Source organism: Cucurbita maxima, unplaced genomic scaffold (assembly GCF_002738345.1).
Source record: "Cucurbita maxima cultivar Rimu unplaced genomic scaffold, Cmax_1.0 Cma_Scf00016, whole genome shotgun sequence".
Classification (NCBI taxonomy): domain Eukaryota; kingdom Viridiplantae; phylum Streptophyta; class Magnoliopsida; order Cucurbitales; family Cucurbitaceae; genus Cucurbita; species Cucurbita maxima.
In genome coordinates, this window is record NW_019272032.1 from 4489957 (window position 1) to 4515894 (window position 25938).

Genomic DNA, 25938 nt, shown 5'->3' on the forward strand with positions numbered 1-25938 from the left:
CTCCTTTGCCTGAGCCCTTGGGCCAGTAGAAAGTACGGTAACCTGGCGGGAAAACAAGCCCAGCATGAATACGTGGAATTGATAGACGACCATAAGTTTTATTTTATTATTTTTTTACTTGCAAGGTGAATTATATGTTTATAATTATTGTTCACTGAACTGCTCACATTCCCATTTTTATTTTTTATTTAATTATTTTAACCATTTCGAGGTTCAAGTTCATTGAACAAATAAATTTTAAAAAGTAAAAAAATGTGAATTTTTTCCATTGAGAAGCTTTATTATATTTCATACTCATTTAAATATAAATTTGAGAATGCAATGGCTACATGAATGTGACTTTCGAAAGTAATATGATATTGTCCACTTTGAGTATAAGCTATTGTGACTTTAATTTAAGCTTCCCAAAAGACCTCATCCCAGTAGAGTATTCTTTGATTATAAACCCATGATCATTCCCTAAATTAGCCAAAAGGCCTCATGATCATTCACTTTGAGTATAAACTATCGTGGCTTTACTTCAAGTTTCTCAAAAGACATCATCGCTAGAGAGAGTATTTTTTTATTATAACTCATGATCGTTCCCTAAATTAGCAAGAATCATCCAAAGTAATATCTTATGAAAAATTCAATTTTATATCTGAGTAGATTTATTAACGAAATATATGACATCTTATTTAATATTTTTAAAGTCATAAAATTTTAGATACAATTTAAAAAATTTAGACATATTAGATACATTTTAAATCTAAAAACTACACTAAACTTATAAATCTAACTCAAGATAATATTATTTTTGTTTACTTAATTTCAACAAAATTCGAGATTTCATCCAAAAAACACAAGAATAGCGTGTTTATGCAGCTTGAAGGTTATTGCATGACCCAACGTCCACTTTGCTTGCAAAATGAACACATATGTCATTTCTTAATCCAATGTTTTATTTACATCTCATTCTCTAAAATTTCTCTATCATTTTTCGACTGATATATGCATGAAAAGATTAATCAACCATCTCATGGGTTGCTCCAAAAAAGCCAGCAACTCCTTCCTTCGTACATGTCAGGCAATGAAGGAACGACACCGGAGGGGCCCTTGCATTAAATTCATGATTCAAAAATTTCGTCACATAAAATCTTGTAGAAGATGATCGAGTCTTGACCATTCAATTTAAACTTATATTGTCGATTAAAATATAAAAAATTTGAATCTTCAAACTCATACGTATAGTTGAGCTAGAAAATTAAATTGACACAGATTTATTTAGAAACGGCAAATAAGAACTATGTAAATAATAACAAGGTTTAGAAATACTAAATTTAAAGTCAAACGATTATTTATCAAAGTGTATAAAAATTGATTCGTAGATATATATAAAAAAAAATTATGAAAAAGAGAAAATCGATGAACCAAATACAAATTTTGATGAAAATGTTAGAAAGTTAGGCATCGTGTTCTTAATTAAATTTTAATGAGGTGAAGAAAGTCACCCCCACAATGTGTACACATAATAATGTGAACGTAGTGGCAGCCCACTCAACCAAAATTTAATAAAATAGGATGATTCCAAACCTGCAGACATGGCTCTCCCAACATGCAGAGCTGTAACTTTAATGCACAAAAATCCTCATAACTAAGATTAAGGACCACTAACAATTTACCAGTTTGTTGGTTTTTTTTTTTTTTTTTTTGGGTATATATTTATTTTTATGTCGTGGTCTTAATCTGTGGGTTGACGTTTTTAGGGGAGACTATAAACCCAGAAATACAATATTAAATAATATTTTTGTTCATCGACGGTACATTTTATTCCATTTTAATATATATATTTTTCATATGTTTAATTTTAGTGACGTATTTTTAATAAATTTAAAAAGTAGTTATTTAAAAAAAAAACAAATATAGATAAATTTTAATAGAAAATGTCAATATTAAATTTTAGGTATTTGGAAATATATAATTAAAAAATGCGCCTCCTCAAATCAGGATTGACTACTTATTTAATTTTATAATATTTTTTTTTAAAAAAAAGAGCAATTTTTCGAATATTTTGTAAATTTATGATTTTAATTTTTATTTGTTCTTTTGAGAGAATTATACTTATTTAATAGAAGGATACCATAGATCCTCAAACATCAAATTATAATTTAATAATAGGAAACGCATTAATAATGTTATGTAATAAATTAATAATTTTCTGCAGGGTAAAAGCGATGGGATGTGCATCTAGTGTTTGTACTAATCAAGTGGTTTAAGCTAATGATAATCAAATACATTTCCAACGGAGCATCTTAAAATCTTAATTAAGAGGTAGAAGGGACCCTCTTTAGATTCAAAAGGCTAAACCATTTAACGTTTTAGATGCTTTTTTTAGAGATTAAAAAATAAAATAAAAATAAAAGAATTTATTTATTCCTTAATTGAAAACTATTATTTTAAATAAGAATCCAAAATATTTATATCGAAGAAATAATTCAACCAGTCCAACCAGATCTGACCCACAAACCGAGTGAGGGTTTGTTTCATCCAATCACTGCATTCCACGTGTACTAATTTACCTTGGCATCTGGCACAAGCTTCGATTTATTTAATTACCGTTTTAACCCTTTCGGCCATGCACCGTATTTCCCGGGGATGGGATCAAATTTTCACAGGCGGACACGTGGGTTAGTAACACGTGGTGCAATCGTAGCGACTACCGACAACAGTGTAATACCAGCGGGCGGAGCCTTCTCAGTTCATGGCGTCACCATTTATCTTACATTACTTTGCTAATTCGCTCCCTGTTTCACTGGCATAGCTCACAAAATAAGAAAAAAATCTCGAAAATCCGAGCGAATCCGAGAGAATCCGAGAGAATTTCGCTTCAAATTAACGGGAGCATCATCCAATCTCCGCTGTATGTCTCTATATCTATCTTTCTTCCGCTATTTCTGTACCTATTGGAAGATCCGTTCTAATTTCTTTTCAATTTGGTTATTATTTCTGTGATTTGCTTAGTAATGTAATGCAACCGACCAAAGCATCTAATAATTCCTCGCGTTTCGGGATTTTTCTTGGTACAACGTTCCATTGGGTTGCGTCTTCGCTCTTTCTCTAGATTCGATCGCATTGTTCGACATTTACGTCACGTTGTTTGAATCCTCTGGCTGCTATTTCTAATTCTTCCTTCTTTTGCATAGTGTTCTACAGTATTTTCAGTTGTTTTTTCGCATCGGAAATCGTAGTCGAGCGAGGTATTGGTGTTTTTTCTTCTGGATTTTGGGATTTGGTGACGGACTTGTGAGCGATTCTTCCGAAATGAAGACCTGGCAAGCAGCCGGATTGGATGTTTCCATCCGATGAGACGCCGGCCGGTAGTGATTGCTCCGTCGGAAAAGATGGACAGAGGAGCCGGGAAGAATCAGAAGTCTCGGCTTTGTTTTCTAGCGTTATTGTCGGCGTTCTTCTGGATCCTATTGTTATACTTTCATTTTGTTGTGCTTGGAGGACATGCTGTTGATGAATCGATCAAATTAAGCCTCGAAGATAAACCTGTAAACTTGCCGGTGGTCCGGAAATTTGCTCCTTCTCGTGTTGTCGACGCAACGAAAGTTGATGTGAAATCAATCCGCGAGCCTACAAAGCCTGTAGACCAGCAGCCTAAGTCCACCGCCAAACCTGAGGTTCAGAATTTTCCTTTTGTTAAAGCATTGAAAACTGTTGAAAACAAGAGCGATCCATGCGGTGGGAGGTATATATTTGTTCATGATCTTCCTTCTAGGTTTAATGAGGATATGCTGAAGGAGTGTAAGAGTCTAAGCCTTTGGACAAATATGTGCAAGTTCACAACTAACGCTGGGCTTGGTCCACCACTTGAGAATGTGGAAGGAGTGTTTTCAGATACAGGGTGGTATGCGACGAATCAATTTGCAGTCGATGTGATTTTCAGTAATCGAATGAAGCAATATGATTGTTTGACTAAGGATTCTTCCATTGCTTCTGCTTTTTTTGTACCATTTTATGCTGGATTTGATATTGCGAGATACCTTTGGGGATATAATATATCTACTAGAGATAGAGCTTCACTTGATTTGGTCGACTGGCTTGAGAAAAGGCCCGAATGGGGCGTTATGGGTGGTCGAGATCACTTCCTTGTTGCAGGTAGGATCACATGGGATTTCAGGAGGCTCTCTGAGGAAGAAACAGATTGGGGAAATAAGCTTCTGTTTTTACCTGCTGCTAAGAACATGTCCATGCTTGTGGTTGAATCAAGCCCATGGAATGCCAATGATTTTGGTATTCCATATCCAACATATTTTCATCCAGCAAAGGATGATGATGTGTTTATTTGGCAGGATCGGATGAGAAAGCTAGAACGCAAATGGCTGTTCTCGTTCGCTGGCGCTCCACGTCCCGACAATCCCAAGTCAATTAGAGGGCAGATTATTGATCAATGCAAGAAATCTAAGGTCTGCAAGCTACTCGAATGTGATTTTGGTGAGAGTAAGTGTCATTCTCCGAGTAGTATAATGCAGATGTTTCAGAGCTCCCTTTTCTGCCTGCAACCTCAGGGTGACTCATATACTCGAAGATCTGCCTTTGACGCTATGCTAGCTGGCTGCATACCCGTCTTCTTCCATCCAGGGTCAGCATACACCCAATACACTTGGCATCTCCCCAAGAATTTTACAAGATATTCAGTATTCATCCCAGAGGACGATATCCGCAAGAGAAATGTTAGCATAGAAGAAAGGCTTTCACAAATTTCTCCTGAGCAGCTGAAGCTAATGCAGGAGGAGGTAATCAGTATGATTCCGAGATTGGTATACGCTGATCCACGCTCTAAGTTGGAGACTTTGAAAGATGCTTTCGATGTCTCGGTGCAAGCCATTATCGACAAGGTTACGAAGTTGAGGAAAGATATTATTGAAGGACACACAGACAAAAATTTTATCGAGGAAAATAGTTGGAAGTATGCGTTACTGGAAGACGGGCAGCGGGAAGTTGGACCTCATGAATGGGATCCCTTCTTCTCCAAACCAAAGGATGGGGATTCTGGTGATACATCTGCAGGCGCTGCAAAAAATTCATGGAAAAATGAGCAGAGAGACAAATCATTAAATTCCTAATGATTTCCACAGATAAGTTTTAATTTCTAAAGAACAGGTTCCTGCATCAAGCCAGGGACGTTTTATAGATTGAAGGCTTAATCACCATCCAGTTAAAGGGCTGTCCTTCAAAAACATTGCAGCGGGTCAGTCCTTCAAAAACATTGCAGCGGGTCAGTCCTTTGCTTATAGTTTTCTTATACAGAAATCATAGTTCCTTACATGCTTTTCTCTCTAATTCTCTTTATTCTTTGGATTGAAATTTCTCATTTTGTTGGCTACTTCTTCCTTCTCAAAACAGTGCACAAATCAAATCATTTAGATTTTAGTGTCGTGATTGCTTCACTTTTTGGAGCATTAAAGCTCATCTGAGCGAAATGATATACCAGAACCGAGCCATAATTATTTGAAATCGTTTTTTTTCCTTCAGAAATGGTATTGCTTTTCATTGGCAAAATAACCTGTGTTGCACTGTTAGAGTATTAATTAAATACCGCTTACTCAGCTCTTCTTGATTTGTTCTTGGGTTGAGTTTTGGCTAGCGGTGTCTGATAGAAAGATAAGCTCGCTCCCATACTTGGCCGTCAGTTGGGTTTCTATCTGCTTCGACCATCGTGCCAATTTTTTATTTTTTTTTTAAAGTGAAAATTCCAACTTTTAATCTCTTAACTTGAAAAAATATATTTTTAATTAAAAAAAAAACTTGGAAATATATATTTTTAATTAAAAAAAACTAAATTATTTGGTGGGGTGCCGGTGTTCTTGTCCTTCCTTCGCTATTAGTATTAATTAGTTCCCACTAAAAAACATAGTTTTTAATATGGTCTGTATGGTTCGATTAAATTTTTAAAAAAATTAAAAAATTATCCTTAAATCGTTCCCCACCAATTTCCTATATTTTCACTCTGCTGGCAACGAATTACAATCTACTTAAATCTTATTATTTTCAAGCTGGATATTAGAGATGAGAATCATTCCATCCATATAAATAAATAAAAGGTTACTATTTTGATGGAAATTATCATTTTATTATTGTGTAAAAAGAAAACGTGTAAAATATTAGAATATGGAGCAAAGCATACAACCAAAATCAAGTATTTTTCCATTCTACTTGTTGATGATTGTGAATGTTTGATTAATCCACCACACCTAAATGGTGTGAAAGTTATCTTATTTATAATCAAATGAATTACAAGGATATGGAAATAGTAATAAATGGAAATAACAATAAATGAAAAGATACCTATGATAATAAGACAAATATCTAATATTTGCCTTATAATAAAATATCAAATATAATGTATATGGTAAACTATAATTTATTACTAAATATCCTTAACAACGATGATAATAATAATAATAATAAACCATCTTCTTTCGTTGATATTCCTAAAAGAATTGGACTTGGGCCTACCCGTTTTCTACTTCGGCCCATTTTCTAGCAGCCTAAAGTGATGTCTCTTTCCCCTTCGAGTTTACCTACTACGGTACCAGAGCTGGGCCACTAGGGGGTCTGTATGTAAATCACTAACGGTTTCTGCTTCTCTATATAAAGGCGAAGAAAGGAGAGAAGGCGGTTTGAAGAAAACCGAACGAGACTAAAATTACGCGGGAAAGCTTCGTGTTCTTGAAGTTGCTCTGACGCGAGGATGATGATATTAGAGTTCGGAATTATTGGTGGCTTACGATGCTGTAAGCTAACACAGGTATGTTTCGGTGATTAGATTTCCATATCGTGATTGTTAGGTCTCATAAATCGTAATTACTGAAGGAATTTGATTAGTCGAAGGGGAAACCAAAGTATTGTTTGAACTAATGATCGTGATTGCTCGGTCTCATAATTCTAAGTTGTTTAGATCTCGATTAGTCGTAATGAAAACAGTTTTCTTATTGAACTAATGACCGCGATCGCTTATTCTCATAAATCCTGATTACTTTACGATTTTTATTTGTCGAAGAAGAAATCAAGTCGTTTATTATGAACTAACGATCGCGATCACTCAGTCTCATATTCCTAATAATCAAAAGGTTTATTGTTCGTCAATCGTATTAGATTAGGTGTCTTAGTCGATTGTTGATTCATTTCGATGATCCGATGATTAACAGAATCTCTGTCGGTTCTTTTTATTTCAGATCCTGTATGAGTTGCTGTAGTACTTGATATTATGAGTTCAAATCTCCTTCCACGGTGAGCTTTGAAAATGATCTCGTGTCAGCGGTGTTTTATGTTGATACGTGAATTTTATTGCTACCTGAACAACAGTTTTCGGTAAGTATTTTGACGATTTTTACTCTGTTATACTTTTTGACCTTTAAGTAAGCTCAGCCAGCGTACATATTCTTCTCTGGATGTCGTGCTTCCTAAATTCTCTCATTTTTATGCATTATAATTAATTGTGATACTTTGGAGTTAATGAATGTCTTGTTAAAGAAATTACTGATCCTGAAGTTATATACATTCAAGAATTGAATTGCATCCGCCTAAGGGCATTGTGATCTGTATTTGGATTTTGTTCATTTACTGGTTGTTACGTGCAATTAGTTCTGCTCTGCTTGTAATATTCCCGATTTTCTTATATGCATCCCGATTTTCTTATTAATTTTGTCAAATTCGTTAGAGAAGTCATTTTCATTAGTTTGATATCTTATTTTTTCTTAGTAGTTGAGTTACTTGTAGGCCTAAGTTATTCTTTAATGATTTTCCATAATTTATAGAAATATTATTAGTTGTTACTCGATTCGAATGTACACTTGTTAGTTTATTCATCATGATAGTTTCGGAAAGATAAGCTCTGTTGAAGATACTATCCCGAGTTAATAAAAAAAAACCAGTAAATAATAGTTATCTGCCTTCTTAGTTTTATTTCTCTCTTACCTGCCTGTGCTTTCTTTACCGTATGCCTTTATGAATAATTTGTGTTGGTGGACTTACTTGGTTAGTTTTCTCTGTAAGGAAATTCGAATGGCTGATAAGCAATCAACTTAAAGCCAGATATCTCCCAGTGAGGAAAAAAAATCTTCCAAATACTTAAGAGTAAATTATGCAAAGCTCAGTGATGTGTGGAAGAATAAAAGTTGTAGGGAAGTCTTCAAAACTGTTGTGACATCCTGAACTTCTTCAGTTTATTTTCCTCAAAACTTCCAGAAAAAATGGGCTTTAAATTCGCTTCTTTTTTTTTTTTTTCGTAATTCCAAAAATTATCCCCTAAAAGTGAGTCAAATAGCCAATACAACTCCGAGATAAAATGGCAATGGACGAACAAATAAAGGCAAGATTTCTTCTGAGGGAACAGCTCACGTGTTAATACCTGCGAAAACTATACTCCATATTGGATTACCTAGAAATACTCCATATTAGTTTTGGGCCTAAAAAGACGAAGAGGTTTATGTTTCCCTTCCCTTATTTTTCTATCTCGTTCCAGTACGTTCGATAGGACAGGGGGAAAAAATCTTTCGTTGCAACTGACTTCTTCTCTTCTACTTCCACCAAGCTCGACAGAAAAAAGAAATTCCCACGATTTTTGCTCATGGTTACTTCATTATAGGATATATTTTTGCTTTTGATTCTTATTGTTGGGTTAAGTTCTTTTTAATTTATTTTTTTCTTACTTTCTTTTTATTATAACTAATTATTGCTGTTAATGTTGACAGGAAAAAAAGCCAGAAAAACAAGGTATGAAAATTTTCTTTGCACGAATGATGTTCTTAGTATGTTTGCTTTAACTTTTATTTTTCCAACTAATTGTTATTATGGCTAGTGGTTGTGCTATCTTTGACAAGAAAAAAAATCACAAAAAGAAAGTTCGAGAAGAAAACTCTGTTCTCGTTTTTTTATACTACATACGGCTTCCTCTAACTATATTGCTGTTAATTGACAGGAAAACACGTAAAAAAAAAAAGAAAGTTCCAGAAATAAGGTATGAAAAATTTATTTGTATGATTTTGTTGGAATGTTTGATTTCGTCAATATGGTGATGATTTATGCGAGAGGAGAGAAGATCGATTGGTTTTTGTTTGAGGAAAAATATTAGGGTAAATATGAGGACGATTTTGTTATATAGTTATGATTTATGACAGAGGAGCGGAGATCCGTTATAGGACAGAATTCGTAACAATACAACGTATATATAAACTCTATGCATGTTCTTTTTTATTTCAGTGTTACAAATTTTGTATGATAAAAATGTTAATAAATAGTTTGGTTCAAATTATGTATGCATGTTCTTTTTTTTTTCTTTTGGAGAAATTTACTGATCAAGTGAATAAGAATACACATTTCTTATTCGTTGTAAAATTATGTGCTTGTTAGAATATCTAAAAGAGAAGTAATTTTGGAGAAATGTACTGATGTTGTAAAATAATGTGCTTGTTAGAATATCCAAGAAGTAATTTTGGAGAAATGTACAAGTAAATATTTTCTAATGTGTACAAGTGTACCGTATAGCACAAAGTAGGAGAGCAGAACTTCAGAAATTATGGTCTTCTAGGTAAGAGGGGCTTCCTGCTGCTATCGCGCGAGGAGTGAAACTGCAACTTTTGACATGCTCGATGTGTTGCTACTACATCCGTAATTGTATGCATCACTGCAAAATGGGTATCTTCCAAAATCTTTCTCCTCTTTTTGCGCTTTAAAAGCACTGCAATCTCTTTTCTCTCTCTTTTCTCTTTTTAAGTTCTACCATTGAATATTAATTATTAAAAATTCCTAGATAAAAACCGTCTTTTTGACACCATTCAACATGACATTTTTAAAAACGAATTTTAAGAATAAAAGAAACACTTGAAATCATTTTTTTTTTAAATATATGTTTTAAATGTTTAAATCAATTTTTTTATAATAAAATATGCTTATAAAGGTTTAATTTGTAATCTCTCCAAAATTTAAAATTTTACTGTCTACACTCCACCACTGGTGGTTCAACTCTACTCCTTCAACCCTACCATACAAAGGTAACAGCCTAGTAAAATCTTAACAACAATTAGATACATGTCCTTCAAGTGCCATGTTTGATTATCATGTTAGGTTCGTTTTTGTTTTATATACCTATTTAGCTATAATTTTAAATTTTGAAAATGCTTTTGAAATTGTCAATAAATTTTAAAATCTATAGAAATATACTCTAAAAGTATTTTATTATTATTATTATTATTTTTTTATAAAACACATTTACGTTTCTCCATTCACAATCTGGAAAAATGCTTTTCAAATTATCAATATATTTTAAAATCTTTAGAAATATACTCTAAAAGTATAGGGGGTAAAAATTAGAACCTAGATTAAAGATATATATGCACAATGAAATGAAAAAAAAAAACACTTGCATAATCATTAGATGATTACCAAATTTATTCAACCTACTCTAGGGTGTATTCTTTTAATTCCTTTTGACTTTTTTAACAACTATGTTTGCATTGGAACTCTCATCATGAATATTTGATTATTTCTTATTCTTGCAAATTAAGCTTTTAATTATTTACTTTTGCAGACTAAGCTTTTTGTTTAGTAATCACATTTTAGCATAGTTCAAAATCCAAATGATAAGACAGAAATTCCTCCCACTTTAAAATTTAGTTCATTTACTAAAAAATTCTAATATTTTAATTCTCTAAATAACAGAACAATTTAATATTATTTCTCTATAACAACATCCTTTACCTACATGTCTGGAGATTTTCATAAAACCTTTGCAATGTTTTTCACGTTATAAATTGTTTCAATTTTCAATTTTATGATTTTTCCTACTGCTACAGCAGCACACATCAACTAGAAACATATATAGTGTGGTTCTATAGTGAGGATGGATTATTCAATGACCACACCAAGATTAAATTTGACACATCTATAGTATGGTTCATGGAAGATGATTTAGCCTAAAACTTCGTTTGTTTCTGGAGATATACTATAGCACAATAGATGGGCCCAAAAAATTTAATGGAATGGGCAATAAGAGTACTTATACCAAAATTATGAGCCCATGTCAATTCGAGAAGTTCGAGGTAAATACTTCAGATACCAAATTTTTATGAATGGATTGTAACGCAATTGAACGGTTGTATTACGCTTGATCAAAAAGAAACCAACAATTAAAAAGCTGCGACTACAGAAAGATGAGTTGACTTACAGCTTTGAGAATCTTGAGATTGCAAGAGTTTCAGGAAGAGGATTTTTTGAAGTAAAAATTGAATGGGTCGATAGGTTTGTATGATCAAAGAAGTTTAATGATTATGAGCCTAAAGAGAAATGGAATCAACGTACAACAATATGATATCTATCTTCACACGACTAGACTCAAGTCCGGTAGGGTAATGTTCCAGTGCGAGTGCAATAAAATAAGTCACAAGTAGCTCTGATATAGGAAGTAGAGTTTTATCCCAAAAACTTTAAAGTTCCTCCCCCCATAGAAACATGGGACTGACTACGGGCAGAATGACTACGGGCAGTTAAAGATTGAAGTCCACAAAAAGGATGATATATATCGTGGTCTTAACGAGGCATTGAAAGATTATAATAGCTCCATATGCCTTAAGATCAGCCAGATCCCAGTATGTGAAAGGTGAAAACCTATTGTTGGAAGGAGTGCATCCGACAACGACCTCCCAAAGTTAAGAATGAAAAATAAGACGGGAAAATTATGAAATCCAGATAATCATTGGTGAGACAATCAAAGGTATCACTTACAAAACATCATATTCTGGGTACCGTCAACAGTTTTTTTCCCCGTTTCTTTTAAATTCCCCAAGGGAGGACACACAAAAGTTGATACCCCAATTTAAATGGCATTAGACACTGAGTAGGGGGGAACTTTGATGCTCGGTGCAAGGTTTTAGATAATGGATCATTAAATTAATCTGAAGTCTGTGTCCTTGGAATGGTATTTTTATGAAAGTAAAACTACTTTTATGGAGGCAGAAAACATTAAATGCACTTTCACTTCATTGAGTAATAACAAATAAGCTAGAGAAAAACTTCGAAGCAGTTCAGTAACAATCATAAAAGTTTCAAATTTCTCCTGCCGAAGCAGCTATCCTAGTCAGCAATTAATGGTGTTTAGCTAAACTAAACAAATCAGATTCAAAATGCTCAACTTCTAGAGTTCCACGTAATTATCATTTTTTACGATTTTGGGCAGATCGAAATAAAAAATTTGGAGCAATAGTGCGGAACTAACCTTGTGGACTTGGAAATCTTCATTAATCTTCACGAGCAAAAAAACTGATGCAAACTGCACCTGTTACCTGTCATCAAACCAAATAGCTTGAACAAAGTTAACTTCATCCAGAGCAACGTCATAAAGAAATACTTGGATAGAGATGTGTTGTTTCTAGGAAATAAATGTAATTAAATTTTACTATTCTGACACATTGGAAGAAATTATGCATAATTTTTATCCACTTGAACCGCTTCACTTTATTCTAATACCAAAATCTCAGGAATGCTGAAAATGAGTTCTTATCCTTAATGTGAAATTACAGAAATCCTTCACCTAATACAGTGCGATGTCCAAATATTGAAAATGAGGATTGTTTTCTTTTTTTTTTTTTTCATGACCAATACTACAATCACATAAAGGATTGTTAAAAAGTTGACAAAATTGCATGTAACAACAAACTCCAAGTTCAGATCACAAATTTCTTCAGCTGAAGCAAATCGATTGTCGATGGTATAAACATTTGTAATAGTACTTTAACAAGGCAATATTCTCTAAATCAGAAAATGTTTCAATCATACATCTTAAACTTGAAAGAAACGAGAAAGTATGAGACTCAGAAAAGAAGTTTGTTATATAGTTATTTCAAATATTGATTAACACGTTAAACTCAATACAATGTTATGGTATACCGGATTATCCATTTACATCCAATCTATACCGATAAATGTTGTTTCTAACCATTCAATTCACACATCAACAGAAACCACCGTTAACACAGTTGTATCGAGACAGATAAATCAAATCGAGATAGTTTAAAACGAGACACAAGTCAGCAACGAATGAAACAAACAGATCAACTTTTAACACTTAATGTGATCCAGTCGACGAACGAAAAACATTTGAGAAACTATTTGATACTAAGCAATCGTGACCATTAATTCAAGAAACAATTTGATTTCCTTGTTGATTAATCAAAATTCTACAGTGACTACAAACTAAGAGAAATAACATCACTATTTGTTTTCCTCTCGACTAATCAAAATTGTAGAGAAACAATTTGATTTCCTTGTTGATTAATCAAAATTCTACAGTGACTACAAACTAAGAGAAGTAACATCACTATTTGTTTTCCTCTCGACTAATCAAATCGTGGAGAAACAATTTGATTTCCTTGTAAATTAATCAAAATTCTACAGTGACTACAAACTAAGAGACGTATCATCACTATCATTTACTTAATAAAAACTATTTGTTTTCCTCTCGACTAATCAAAATCGTAAAGAAACAATATGATTTCCTCGTCGATTAATCAAAACTCTTCAGTGACTACAAACTAAGAGACGTATCGTCGCTATCATTTACTTAATTAAAATTATTTGTTTTCCTCTTGACTAATCAAGATCGTAGAGCAAAGAAATTACTAGACCTAGTAATCACTATCAGTATATTAGAGAACTATTTGATTTCCTCGTCGACTAGTCAAAATCGTACAGTAAAGAAATCATAAGATCTGTCGTTCATGACTCTTAATTAATTGTAGAAACTATTTGATTTCCTCAACGAATCAAAATCGTTGGTGATTATGACTTTTATTACCAACTAAAGAAGAAATCCTTTGATTTACTGAAAGATAAATCACCGATTCATTTATTTAATAAACTATTTAGTTTCCTCTCGACGAATCATACTCGTAGAGAAACGAAATTTTCGAGACCTAGCAATCACTATCATTATTTGAATTCCTCGTCGACTAATAAACGACATTGAAGAAACTATAAGACCTAGCATTCAAGATATTCAACTGAAGATACTATTTGATTTCCTCATCGAAGAATCAAAATCGTATAGTGATTACGAACTATGGAACCAAGAGATCACGATTACCGATTAAAGAGGAAATCGTTTCGTTTTCTGAAAGATTATCCATCCGAAATACCTGATTGCCTGTGATTCGTGAGCCACCGATAAATTCCAACCACTGACTCGTCGCATTTCTTGTGGAGCAAACTCAAAAGCCGCGCGCAAATTTCGCCTTTTTCAACTCTCCTTCAAGTTCCCGCTCTTGGTTTATATAGAGCTTTACGGGAACGTTTGCCAGTTGCGTTTTATTTACGGAGGAGAAAATGGTAAAAAAAAGTACTGCGGTAATTCGTCTGATTTGCACGGATGTAAACGGCGCCGTTTACTAACGGTCTGGACTGGGTCATACTATTAAAAATTAATGGGCTCAAAGAAGCCCAAATACATTGTAAACACAAAAGTATATTTGAATATTTAGATTTGTTTCCCTCTTCCACTCATATGAAATCAATTGCACAATCTACTTCTTTTGTGGTCAGTGTCCATGCTGATACGGGCCCAAAATGGTGTGTGATCCTATAAGGGTGTGAAAACTCCTCTCTAGTAGATAAATTTTAAAACTTTGAGGAAAAATTCAAAATGATGAAAACATCAAAAGGACCATACTAGCAATATAATTTGGGTTGTTATAATATTTGTTAACCAGTGGGTGGATTTTTGACAGTTACGATTTTCTTCATGCTTGTTTCATTGCTTGATTGCTTGGTCCATCAATTTTGTCTACTAGTTTACCCTATAATTTAAAGGAATTAATGACATTATCGACTAAGATTGATCATCAAACACCTAGAAGAAAGGAAAAAGGAGGATCCGAGACAAGGTACAGGAGGGAATGGAAGGAGGCAATACGAAGCCGAATAAAGAAAAATTCTTGGAGCGTGCAGTATTAAATGACACAAACTTGTATTCCTTGCTACTACAACCTTCATTTTGCCTTCATCTTGCCTTCATTTTGGAAACAAAAATTCACATCTTTTTGAATTCAAATCCTTCAACGTTCACCATTACTTCTCGTGAGGCTTCAAGCAATTACTGAAGTCTTTTCAGCTCCTCCATCGACCAAATTTGGGGGATCCTCGTGATGAAGAGCTCTTATATTTCACGAGTTTCATATTTTACACTCAGAATTGCAGAAACGCTTCCCCGATTTGAATTCTCTTGGCCTCCTTCAAATACCCATCAAAATTTGATCCAAAACCATGAACTCATCTCCAACAATCAGTGCCTTGTTTTTGGAAGAAAACTATGGATTTCAACTCCCAAATGCTTCTTCTTTCAACCCTTTTCCTCTGTTTTCTTTCACTTCAAGTTCAAGCAAACACTTCCACTCTTCAAACTTACATAATTCAACTCCATCCACAGGGATTAACCAGCTCTCCCTTTTATTCTAAGCGTCAATGGCATCTTTCTTTTCTTGAACAAACTCTATCTGCTGAAGAAGACTCTTCTTCTCGATTGCTTTACTCATATTCTAACGCCATGGAAGGATTTGCAGCTCAGTTATCTGAAACTGAGATTGAGTATTTGAAGAAATTGCCTGATGTTGTGGCTGTGAGAGCTGATAAAAAATATGAAATTCAAACTACTTATTCTCCTAAGTTTTTGGGGCTTAGTTTAGGCTCACAAGGTGTTTGGTTTAATTCCGCAATGGGCGAAGGAGCAATTGTTGGGGTTCTTGACACTGGAGTTTGGCCTGAGAGTCCAAGCTTTAGTGATTCCAGAATGCCCTCAATTCCTCAAAAATGGCGAGGGGCTTGCCAAGAAGGCCAAGATTTTAACTCCTCAAATTGTAACAAGAAACTCATTGGCGCCAAGTTCTTTATCAAAGGACACCATGTGGCTTCATCCCCGCCATCTGATGTTGACCAGGAGTATGTCTCCCCAAGAGACTCCCATGGCCATGGAACTCACACATCTTCTACAGCTGCGGGAGCTTCGGTCGCCGAAGCGAGCGTGTTTGGTAACGGAGCTGGCGTGGCGCAAGGGATGGCCCCAAGAGCTCACATTGCGGTGTACAAAGTTTGCTGGTTCAGTGGCTGCTATAGCTCTGATATTGTAGCAGCCATGGATGCTGCAATAAGGGATGGTGTTGACATTCTCTCCCTTTCGCTTGGTGGCTTCCCGCTTCCATTTTTCGACGACAGTATCGCCATCGGAAGCTTTCGAGCAATGCAGCATGGCATCTCAGTCAACTGCGCGGCAGGAAACAATGGTCCAATTCAAAGCTCTGTTGCCAATGTAGCTCCTTGGATCACCACCATTGGTGCAAGCACACTCGACCGAAGATTCCCGGCTATCGTTCGACTAAGCAATGGGGAATTCATTTACGGCGAATCAATGTACCCTGGCAACAAGTTCAAGCATGCTACCAAAGAGCTTGAAGTGGTTTACTTGACTGGAGGCCAAATGGGAGGTGAACTTTGCTTAAAAGGGTCTCTTCCAAGAGAACAAGTAGAAGGAAAAATCGTGCTCTGCGACCGTGGCGTCAACGGCAGATCCGAAAAAGGGCAGATTGTGAAGGAATCTGGAGGAGCTGCCATGATCCTTGCAAATACAGAGATAAATCTAGAGGAAGACTTGGTTGATGTTCATGTTTTACCGGCCACATTGATCGGATTTTCCGAGGCGAATCGGTTAAAAGCTTACATGAACACAACAAGCAATCCAAAAGCAAGAATCCAATTTGGAGGAACTGTGATAGGAAGATCAAGAGCTCCATCTGTAGCTCAGTTTTCATCAAGAGGACCAAGCCTTACCAATCCTTCAACGCTCAAACCTGATGTAATTGCTCCTGGGGTCAACATTATAGCAGCTTGGCCACAAAATCTTGGTCCAACTGGCCTTCCAGAAGATTCTAGAAGGTCAAACTTCACTGTCATGTCAGGAACATCCATGGCTTGTCCCCATGTCAGTGGAATTGCGGCTCTAATCCATTCAGCTCATCCAAAATGGACACCAGCAGCCATTAAATCAGCCATAATGACAACCGCTGAGGTTACTGATCATTATGGTAAGCCAATTCTTGATGGCAGCAAACCAGCTGGCGTTTTTGCAATGGGAGCTGGTCATATAAACCCAACCAAAGCAATTGATCCTGGTTTAGTTTATGATATAAAGCCATATGAATATGTCATTCATCTTTGTGCTCTTGGATACACTCATTCAGAAATCTTCATCATAACCCACATGAATGTGAGTTGCCATAAGGTTTTGCAGATGAACAAAGGCTTCAGCTTGAACTATCCTTCCATGTCCGTCGTTTTTAAGCACAAGACGACAAGTAAGGCGGTTTCGAGACGGTTGACGAATGTGGGGAGCCCGAATTCCATCTACTCAGTGGAAGTAACAGCACCCAAAGGCGTTCAAGTTCGAGTCAAGCCTCGGCGCTTGGTGTTCAAATATGTTAACCAAAGTTTAAATTATAAGGTATGGTTTATGTCTGAGAAGGGAAAAGAAGGAAGAAAAGTGAGCTCTTCAGAGGGGCATTTGACATGGGTTCATTCGGAGAATGGGAAATACAAAGTTAGAAGCCCAATTGTGGTGACTTGGAAGAATTGAAGTCACCTAATATGATTCACAAAGATATTGACAGTGATAGTGAGTCACAGTCAGGTTAGTTTAATAATCTTTAGAAATTTTTACTATATATTTCTCCCTCTTCTAATAGAGGCAAGACCTGGTTTGATGTACTTGTCTTCCAGTCATTACATGGTTGAAATTAAATTATATATTCAGCATTTTTGTTAAAATATAAATATCAAAATATAAGATATTATTAAAAATTTAAATAAATAATTACCCATTACCGCAACTTCATTGTGGCTTGGGCCACTCATAGTCTAACCAATTATGTAGGACCAATGCCTAGAGGCAGGCCAGTGGAATAAATAGGGCTGCCCTTTTTTTTTTTTTTTTTTTTTTTTTTTTTTTCTAAATCCAAAAGAAAATAAAAACAATAAAACTAAAAATATAATTTTCGTTAATTAATTTAAATAATTTTAAATGTTTTTAATAAATTCATATATTTTACATAAATTTAAAAATTAATTTCCACGATTAGTTGGAAATTAATTTTTTATAATAATTTCCATTTCACAAATTGATGGGAGATTAAAAGTGGATTAGGAATATATATCAATCTGAAAGTGGATTAGGAAACATTTCATGATTTCAAAAAATCAAATAATAAAAAATAAAAAATAAAAACAACATTTTTACGTCATCATTACTAGAGGTCTTTTTGGATCAAGCATCTAAATCATATGAATCGTCAAATCAATTTACCTAACGACTTAACAAAACATCCATTGAAGTTTATAAATAGATTAATAAATAATAGCAAATGTGGGTCCCACGCAAATGGGGCTCCACATCGGATGCACGTGCCACATGTGCAACCACTACTCTCTCTTGGTTAGGTTGTCTGAGGTGAGCACAAAGTCATGTGGAAGCAAGCACTTCATCCCTCTCCATTGTCATGGATCTCAAAATTAAGATATTTTAAATTCCATTAAATCGTACATTTAATCATTCAAAAACTAGATAGCGACCTTTACAACATTTCTTATTATAAGTTCATTTTTCCAATTTTTTTTTATAAGTTTAATTAAAAAATATATATATATATAAATCAAACATAGTCTAAATAATTTACTCGTAGTATATTTTAAAAAGTTAAATCTAGTAAAATGGTGTGTGTTGAATGATAAGAGAACAGATATTAAGCAAAGAAGGTGGTATTTCACATGGGTATGTTCCAATTAAACAGTAGTCGTAGTACTTGTGTTTTTACATAATTTTATTTTTTATTTTTTTATTTTTATTTTTTTTTTTTTTTATGTAGGAATTTGGGGGAAGCTTCACATGTGGCCATGTGAAATTTGGCAGATTAACAAACAAAAAGAGAGAGATTGGTTGTCTAATAAAAAATGGCAGTTGGTGGGCTCAGACCATGATTGGAATAGTGCATTCATTTTATAATATTTTATAATTTTTTTTTTTTCCAGTTCTGTTCCCCACTTCTATTATTTATTTCACTTTGAAATGTTAAATCCATGAAATTGAATGAAATTGATATGTTAATAATTGGGCGAACATTTTTTGGGATAATTTTATAGTTACGTCACCTACTTTTTGTTATTTGATATTAGTTGTAATAAAATTTTCTAATTTTTTTTTTTAATTTTATAATATCTCAAAGTTTAATCTTCCTCTATCAATTTTTACTCTAAACTTTTAATTTTATTAAAATTAAAATTATAATTTATACTTTATTATATATTTATACTATTTATACATAAATGATATTATAGTTGACTTTTTAGTGAAATTCATAAGCTTTTGTGCTTTTGTGAATTTATTGAAATTGACCAATTTTATCTATTAATCTTTTTTTCCCTGCAAAACATTATTTTTTTATTATTAAATTAGTGTTTTTTTTTTTTTTTTTTTTTTTGTTAAAATTCTTTTGGGTGTTGCCTTTATTATTCATAGCTTCGGTTTTTGAATTATGAGTATGGTCCTGAATTACATATTTGTATCTTCGTTAAAATTCCTCCGTTGGGGTTTTTATTAGTTCGGTGGTAGTTTCAATATGATTGGAGCTGATTATTCTTTTTCCATAGGCCGTGTATAACATTGTGGATGAATTGATAATGTCTTTATTTAGTTGTTCATGAATTTCATACTGGGGTTCTTGCAAAAGCTAAATATCTTTGATATCGAACCGCACTGCTGCTTGCTATCTAAAATGATGTTATTCGNAATTTTATAAAAAAAAATAATGTAAGCTGTAAAACTTGATTTTCTGAGTATTTAAGTTCAATAACAAATTTGGTCCTTATAATTTGGTAAAACTTATACTTTAATTCGTAGGGAGTTAAAAATTAGATGAAATCTTGTTAATAGTCTTAGCTAGCAACTAATTGAATTAGTAGTCATTAAAAAGATAACCGGATATTCAATCACTGAATGACTTTTTAACAATTATTTACGAGATTTTATCAAATTATATAGATAAATTTTATACTCGACCTAAATTAAAGATACCAAATTTATAATTTAAGGGGCAAAGCTAGGGGTGGGGTGTCCTACAATAAAAATTTGATGTGGCTGATATGAATTGGGACAATGAAGATTATTAAGGGCCATTTGTCGTTATATTGGTGTTTTGTTTTTGTTATAACATGGGAAGATTCCTTGGTTTCAATCAACTGTTCATCCAACCAGGTTTTGTTCAGTGGGTTTTAAGGCTAACCATTCAATCCACCCATTAGTGGATCATCATGTTCGAAACAATATCTTTTAATCAAATTGTGGGTTTTGGCATTTAATTTATTTTTAAACCGTTTCTTTATCAGATTACAAAAATAAAATTTTGTTTGATAATGCTGAAATTCATTTTTGTTTATTACATTATTTATTTCGCCTCTACCTTTACAAAATAATATTGAAACTATAAAAGTGAGTGGAGAAGCCAAAAAGTTGCATTTTATTTTATTTTATTATTTCCTTTATATTTCTTTGCATAATTTTTCATTTGGTTATTTATTTTAACAATTATATAATTGTGTTTTATAACCGTTGAGTTTTTAACTAAATTTTAAAATAAAAAAAAAGTTTTATTTTTAGCTATCAAATATTGAAATATTTTGAATATAATTAAAGAAAAAAAAAAGTAGATAAGAACAATAAAATAATTATTAATATACAATTTTTTTTAGAGTCCTATTTCGTGTAATGATTTGGTCAATCAAATAGCCCAAATTACGAAGATAATATTTTATTGCTTCATTTTTACATGATATAAATTTATTATAACCTATGCTTCAATTTAATGAATATTTGTCATACGTAGAAGTTACCCTTAAAATTTTAATTACCAAAGTTGAGAATAACAAGGAGATTTAGTAAAAGCCCAAATCATTTGAGCATGTAGTCTTGGATTTCACACCTATGTGATATAGCATGTAAGCAACTCTCAAAGTGGCTTTAACTATAAATTTATTCACACCTTTTCTTTTTCTTTTCCTTTTCCTTTTTCTTTTTATTTTTTCTTTTTCTTTTAGTAAAGCTCTTACACAATATCAACAACCATCATCATAATGTTGAGAAATGTAAGATGGAAGTTATCTTAATTATATATATATATATTTATTGCAATCCAAAAAGTTCGAGAAAATACCGATAAAATTGAGAAATTAAAAAAAAAACTCTCAAAATCAACTCAAACATAATTCAATTGATTTCAACTATTTTTTTTTATAAAAAAATTAGAATTTCATATATCATCCTAGCTAATTCTAAGTGTAACTAAATTAGTTAAAACATTATATATTTATTGTAAAGTGTACAAATTCCGTCTCTATACTTTCAATAAATTATCCCCTAAACCATACAACCCTAAAAAGTATTGAAAAGTTAACGTTAAATATAAAATAATTATATTATCATGGCATGGGATGAATGAATCAATATTGTTGTCTGTAATGCCAGAAATAAGGGAGGTGGGATATAAAATATGGGTGAAAAAAGGGTGCAAAATTAAAGCAGAATCACATTTTGATGAGTCACATACACCAAGTTGACTATCTTCTTCATAGAAACAGGAGGAGGAGGAGGAGCAATAATTTAGCAGTAGCAGTAACAGAGAGCACATAATTCTCTTCCACGTTTAATGTCGGAGAAACTTCCAAATAAATCCAAACCCTCCTTCGTCATTGTTTGCAGATTAACAGCTGTTGCATTTCCCGATGCCTCCTCCTTCTTCACAAACCCATCAATTTTTCATTTCATTACCCGATTCTGCCATTTATATATTTAAAGAACAGAGCATTTCTTAACCAACTTCTTTCTTCCCACTATCACCAAAGAGCTCACTGTCTCTCTCTCTTTCTGTCACTGAGTTACATGCAGAGAGATGTTTCTGAAAATGGTGGAAATCTGAGAGAAATTGAGAAATGGGTTCGGTGAAGAAGACGATGAAGTCGAAAACCCAGATTTTGTTTTGTGTGTTCTTGTACTGTTGGATTGGTTTTTGTACTGAGTGTTCTGCTGCTGCGTTTAGTGAAGAAGCTTTGGCTTTGGTTTCGTTTAAATCAGGGCTTGTTGATCCGTTGAAGTGGCTTAGAGATTGGAAGCTGGGCGATGGAGATGGTAGATTTGCAGGGCACTGTAACTGGACTGGAGTTTCTTGCAACTCGGATGGAGCAGTTGAGAAACTGAGCCTTTCTCGTATGAATCTCAGCGGCATTTTGTCGAACGACTTGCCTACACTAACAAGGCTCAGTTTTCTTGACTTGAGTTGCAATGAATTCTCCTCTTCTTTGCCAAAATCTATTGGAAATCTCACTTCCTTGACGAGTTTTGATGTGAGTCAAAACTCTTTTGTTGGTGAGATTCCGGCGGGGTTTGGGGAGATGGTTGAATTGAAGAACTTCAATGCCTCAAGCAATAATTTCTCTGGTTTAATCCCTGAAGATCTTGGAAATGCAACTCAGCTGGAGATTTTGGATCTCCGAGGGAGTTTTCTTGAAGGGTCAATTCCTGTATCTTTCAAGAACTTGCAGAAGTTGAAGTTTCTTGGACTTTCTGGGAACAGTCTCACCGGTAGAATCCCGGTCGAGATCGGTCAGATGTCGTCGTTAGAGACGGTTATTATTGGATACAACAAGTTTGAAGGAGGGATTCCGTCAGAATTTGGAAATCTCACCAATCTGAAGTATCTTGATTTGGCTGTCGGAAAACTTGGTGGTGGCATTCCAGCTGAGCTTGGGAGGCTTAAACAGCTTGAGACATTGTTCCTTTATAAGAACGAATTCGAATCGCGAATTCCTTCGTCGATCGGCAATGCTACTTCATTAGTGTTTCTTGATCTTTCAGACAACAAATTGACAGGGGAAATCCCTGCTGAGGTTACTGAATTGAAGAACTTGCAGCTGCTGAATCTAATGTGTAACAAGCTGTCTGGTGAAGTACCTCCAGGGATTGGAGGGTTAACAAAATTACAGGTTCTAGAGCTATGGAACAACTCCTTTTTGGGCGAATTACCGGGTGATCTCGGTAAGAACTCGGAGTTGGTTTGGTTGGATGTCTCATCCAATTCATTCTGTGGTCCGATTCCTCCTTCGTTATGCAATTGGGGTAATCTAACCAAGCTTATCCTTTTCAACAATGCCTTTTCGGGTCCGATTCCGATTGGATTATCAACGTGTTCATCACTCGTTCGTGTTCGAATGCAGAACAATTTTGTATCTGGTACAATCCCAGTTGGTTTTGGGAAGCTTGGGAAGCTTGAAAGGCTAGAATTAGCAAATAATAGTCTCATTGGTAGCATCCCAAGTGATATTTCATCTTCTAAATCCCTTTCTTTTATTGATCTCTCTGAAAATAGCCTCCATTCTCCTCTTCCTTCCTCAATTCTTTCCATTCCAAATCTTCAAACCTTTATAGTCTCTGATAATCATTTAGAAGGTGAAATCCCAGACCAGTTCCAGGAGTGTCCTGCACTTTCTGTTCTTGATCTCTCTTCAAACCATTTCACAGGCAGCATTCCGGAAAGCATTGCTTCATGTGAGAGATTGGTAGCTCTGAATCTCAGAAACAATCAATTAACTGGAGAAATCCCAAAACAGATTGCAAATATGCCTTCATTGGCGGTTCTTGATCTATCCAACAACTCTCTTACAGGTAGAATACCGAATAATTTCGGTATCTCTCCCGCGCTTGAATCGTTTAATGTATCGTACAATAAGCTCGAGGGTCCAGTGCCATTAAATGGTGTGTTAAGAACAATCAATCCAAGTGATCTTCAGGGCAATGCTGGTTTATGTGGAGCTGTCCTACCTCCATGTTCACCAAATTCAGCATTCACATCAGGGCACAGGAACTCACGCTCGACGCACATTATCGCCAGTTGGGTCATCGGAATATCGTCTGTTTTAGCAATATGTATCGCTCTCTTTGGTGTTCGATCATTGTACAAGAGGTGGTACTCGACTGGAAGTTGCTTTGAAGGGCGATATGAAATGGGTGGCGGAGATTGGCCATGGAGATTGATGGCATTCCAAAGGCTTGGATTCACAAGTACTGATATTTTGGCTTGCATTAAGGAATCAAATGTGATTGGAATGGGAGCGACTGGGATTGTTTATAAAGCTGAAATGCCACAGATAAAGACAGCTGTGGCTGTAAAAAAGCTATGGAGATCAGAACCAGATCTTGAAATGGGAAGCAGTGAAGGTCTAGTAGGAGAAGTGAATTTATTGGGGAAGTTAAGGCACAGGAACATAGTTCGATTACTCGGGTTTATGCACAACGATGTCGATGTAATGATCGTCTACGAGTTTATGCAAAATGGAAGCCTTGGAGAAGCCTTGCATGGTAAACAAGCAGGGAGGCTGCTTGTGGACTGGGTTTCAAGATACAACATAGCAATTGGAGTGGCACAGGGTTTAGCTTATCTCCACCATGATTGCGACCCACCCATCATTCATCGCGACGTTAAGCCAAACAATATACTTCTAGATTCAAATCTCGAAGCACGGTTAGCTGATTTCGGGTTGGCGCGAATGATGGCTCGTAAGAACGAGACGGTTTCAATGGTAGCTGGATCGTATGGCTACATTGCCCCCGGTAAGTTTTGGTTGATATTAAACTCTATGATCATACAGCAATCAATTTGATTAGTTGTTTTGTGACTTCTGTCGATTCTGCAGAATATGGATACACTTTAAAGGTGGATGAAAAGATCGACATTTACAGCTACGGAGTTGTTCTTTTGGAGCTGTTGACGGGGAAGAAGCCATTAGATTCCGAGTTCGGAGAATCGGTGGACATTGTTGAATGGATTAGAAGGAAGGTTAGAGACAACAGACGTTTAGAAGAAGCATTAGATCCAAATCTGGGAAATTTCAAGCATGTTCAAGAAGAAATGCTGTTTGTGCTTAGAATTGCTCTTCTCTGCACTGCAAAGCATCCAAAAGACAGGCCTTCCATGAGAGATATAATAACAATGCTTGGAGAAGCAAAACCAAGGAGAAAAAGCAACAGTAATGGCAATGAAGGATTTGGAACTAACAAAGACAAAGAGAAGCCAGTTTTCAACACCTCCCCTGTAAATGGCCTTCTCTAGAAGGAACAACAATGGAGGAGTTTCTGTACTGAAAATTGGCCTTAAAAAATCCCCACCCTCTGTGTTTTAATCCTTTTTTACTCCCTTTTCCTTAATTAATTGTAATGATTGGCTCATTTGTTGGGTGTGTACAAGAGCAGATGATGTATAGTATAAATTACATGTCTGCCATTAGAATTAACTGAAAATGGAAAGGCTTGTATAACAAATAATATTTGAAGTTTCAAGCTATATATGTATAAGCAATACAAGCATATTATTGTAATCATTTTATATTATTGAAATTCAAAACTTTACCTGTTTACAAAACACACATAACCACAGCATTTTCTCTCCAATCTCCATTGGTGGAGAGGAAAACTAGAGCATTATTTGCCCTTATATTCACAACATAAACATTCCCACATCGGAACATGTGCATGGCTTTATGGCTGTGAGTGACTTCAAAAATACACAAATTGTGGGGAACGAGATCAGAAAGCCAAAAAAGAAGTCAATTTTTGTTTCTTTTCTTAATACTTCGCCTATTCCCTCTCCTTTGCACAGTTTTCAAGCTTATATCGGCTGCCTCAGTCCCATACATATTGGCCTTGCTCATATAAATACCAATCCTTTCTCTTGCTGCTCCATAGCTGCAAATTTTCCAGAGAATCGGTGTTGTGCTAAAAAAAAAAAAAAAAAAAAAAAAAAAAAAAAAAAAAAAAAA

At 34.6% G+C, this 25938-nt stretch overlaps 4 protein-coding genes and 1 long non-coding RNA gene across 6 annotated transcripts in view; 3 read left to right on the plus strand and 2 right to left on the minus strand.

Moving 5' to 3' along the window:
- Positions 1–2612: 2612 nt before the first annotated feature.
- Positions 2613–5418, plus strand: LOC111491367 (xyloglucan galactosyltransferase MUR3-like). Of its 2 annotated transcripts, none has more exons than XM_023140277.1 (2): positions 2613–2899; positions 3001–5418. In XM_023140277.1, the coding sequence occupies exon 2, from the start codon at positions 3342–3344 to the stop codon at positions 5109–5111; it is 1770 nt and encodes a 589-aa protein (XP_022996045.1). In that variant the 5' UTR covers positions 2613–2899; positions 3001–3341; the 3' UTR covers positions 5112–5418. The 2 variants fall into 2 exon arrangements, with proteins under 2 accessions (XP_022996045.1, XP_022996044.1); XM_023140276.1 differs by having other exon boundaries at positions 3193–5418.
- Positions 5419–7681: 2263 nt separating this feature from the next.
- LOC111490864 (MDIS1-interacting receptor like kinase 1) lies at positions 7682–25486 on the plus strand. The gene is made up of 3 exons (XM_023139495.1): positions 7682–7694; positions 22016–24733; positions 24817–25486. The coding sequence occupies exons 2-3, from the start codon at positions 22060–22062 to the stop codon at positions 25230–25232; spliced, it is 3090 nt and encodes a 1029-aa protein (XP_022995263.1). The 5' UTR covers positions 7682–7694; positions 22016–22059; the 3' UTR covers positions 25233–25486.
- Positions 12007–14292, minus strand: LOC111490867. Its single transcript, XR_002719632.1, has 2 exons — positions 14178–14292; positions 12007–12326 (listed from the first exon to the last, which is right to left on the minus strand). It is a non-coding gene; the product is annotated as an uncharacterized LOC111490867 (long non-coding RNA).
- On the plus strand, positions 14950–17830 carry LOC111490865 (subtilisin-like protease SBT1.2). The gene has a single exon (XM_023139497.1). The coding sequence runs from the start codon at positions 15347–15349 to the stop codon at positions 17657–17659; it is 2313 nt and encodes a 770-aa protein (XP_022995265.1). The 5' UTR covers positions 14950–15346; the 3' UTR covers positions 17660–17830.
- A 5-nt stretch (positions 25487–25491) lies between the features above and the next one.
- LOC111490866 (auxin-responsive protein IAA11-like) overlaps positions 25492–25938 on the minus strand; it is a 3767-nt gene continuing 3320 nt past the window's right edge. Inside the window, exon 5 of the mRNA XM_023139499.1 lies at positions 25492–25917. The gene's annotated coding sequence lies outside the window, so the exon portion shown is untranslated. The remainder of the gene's footprint in view (positions 25918–25938) is intronic.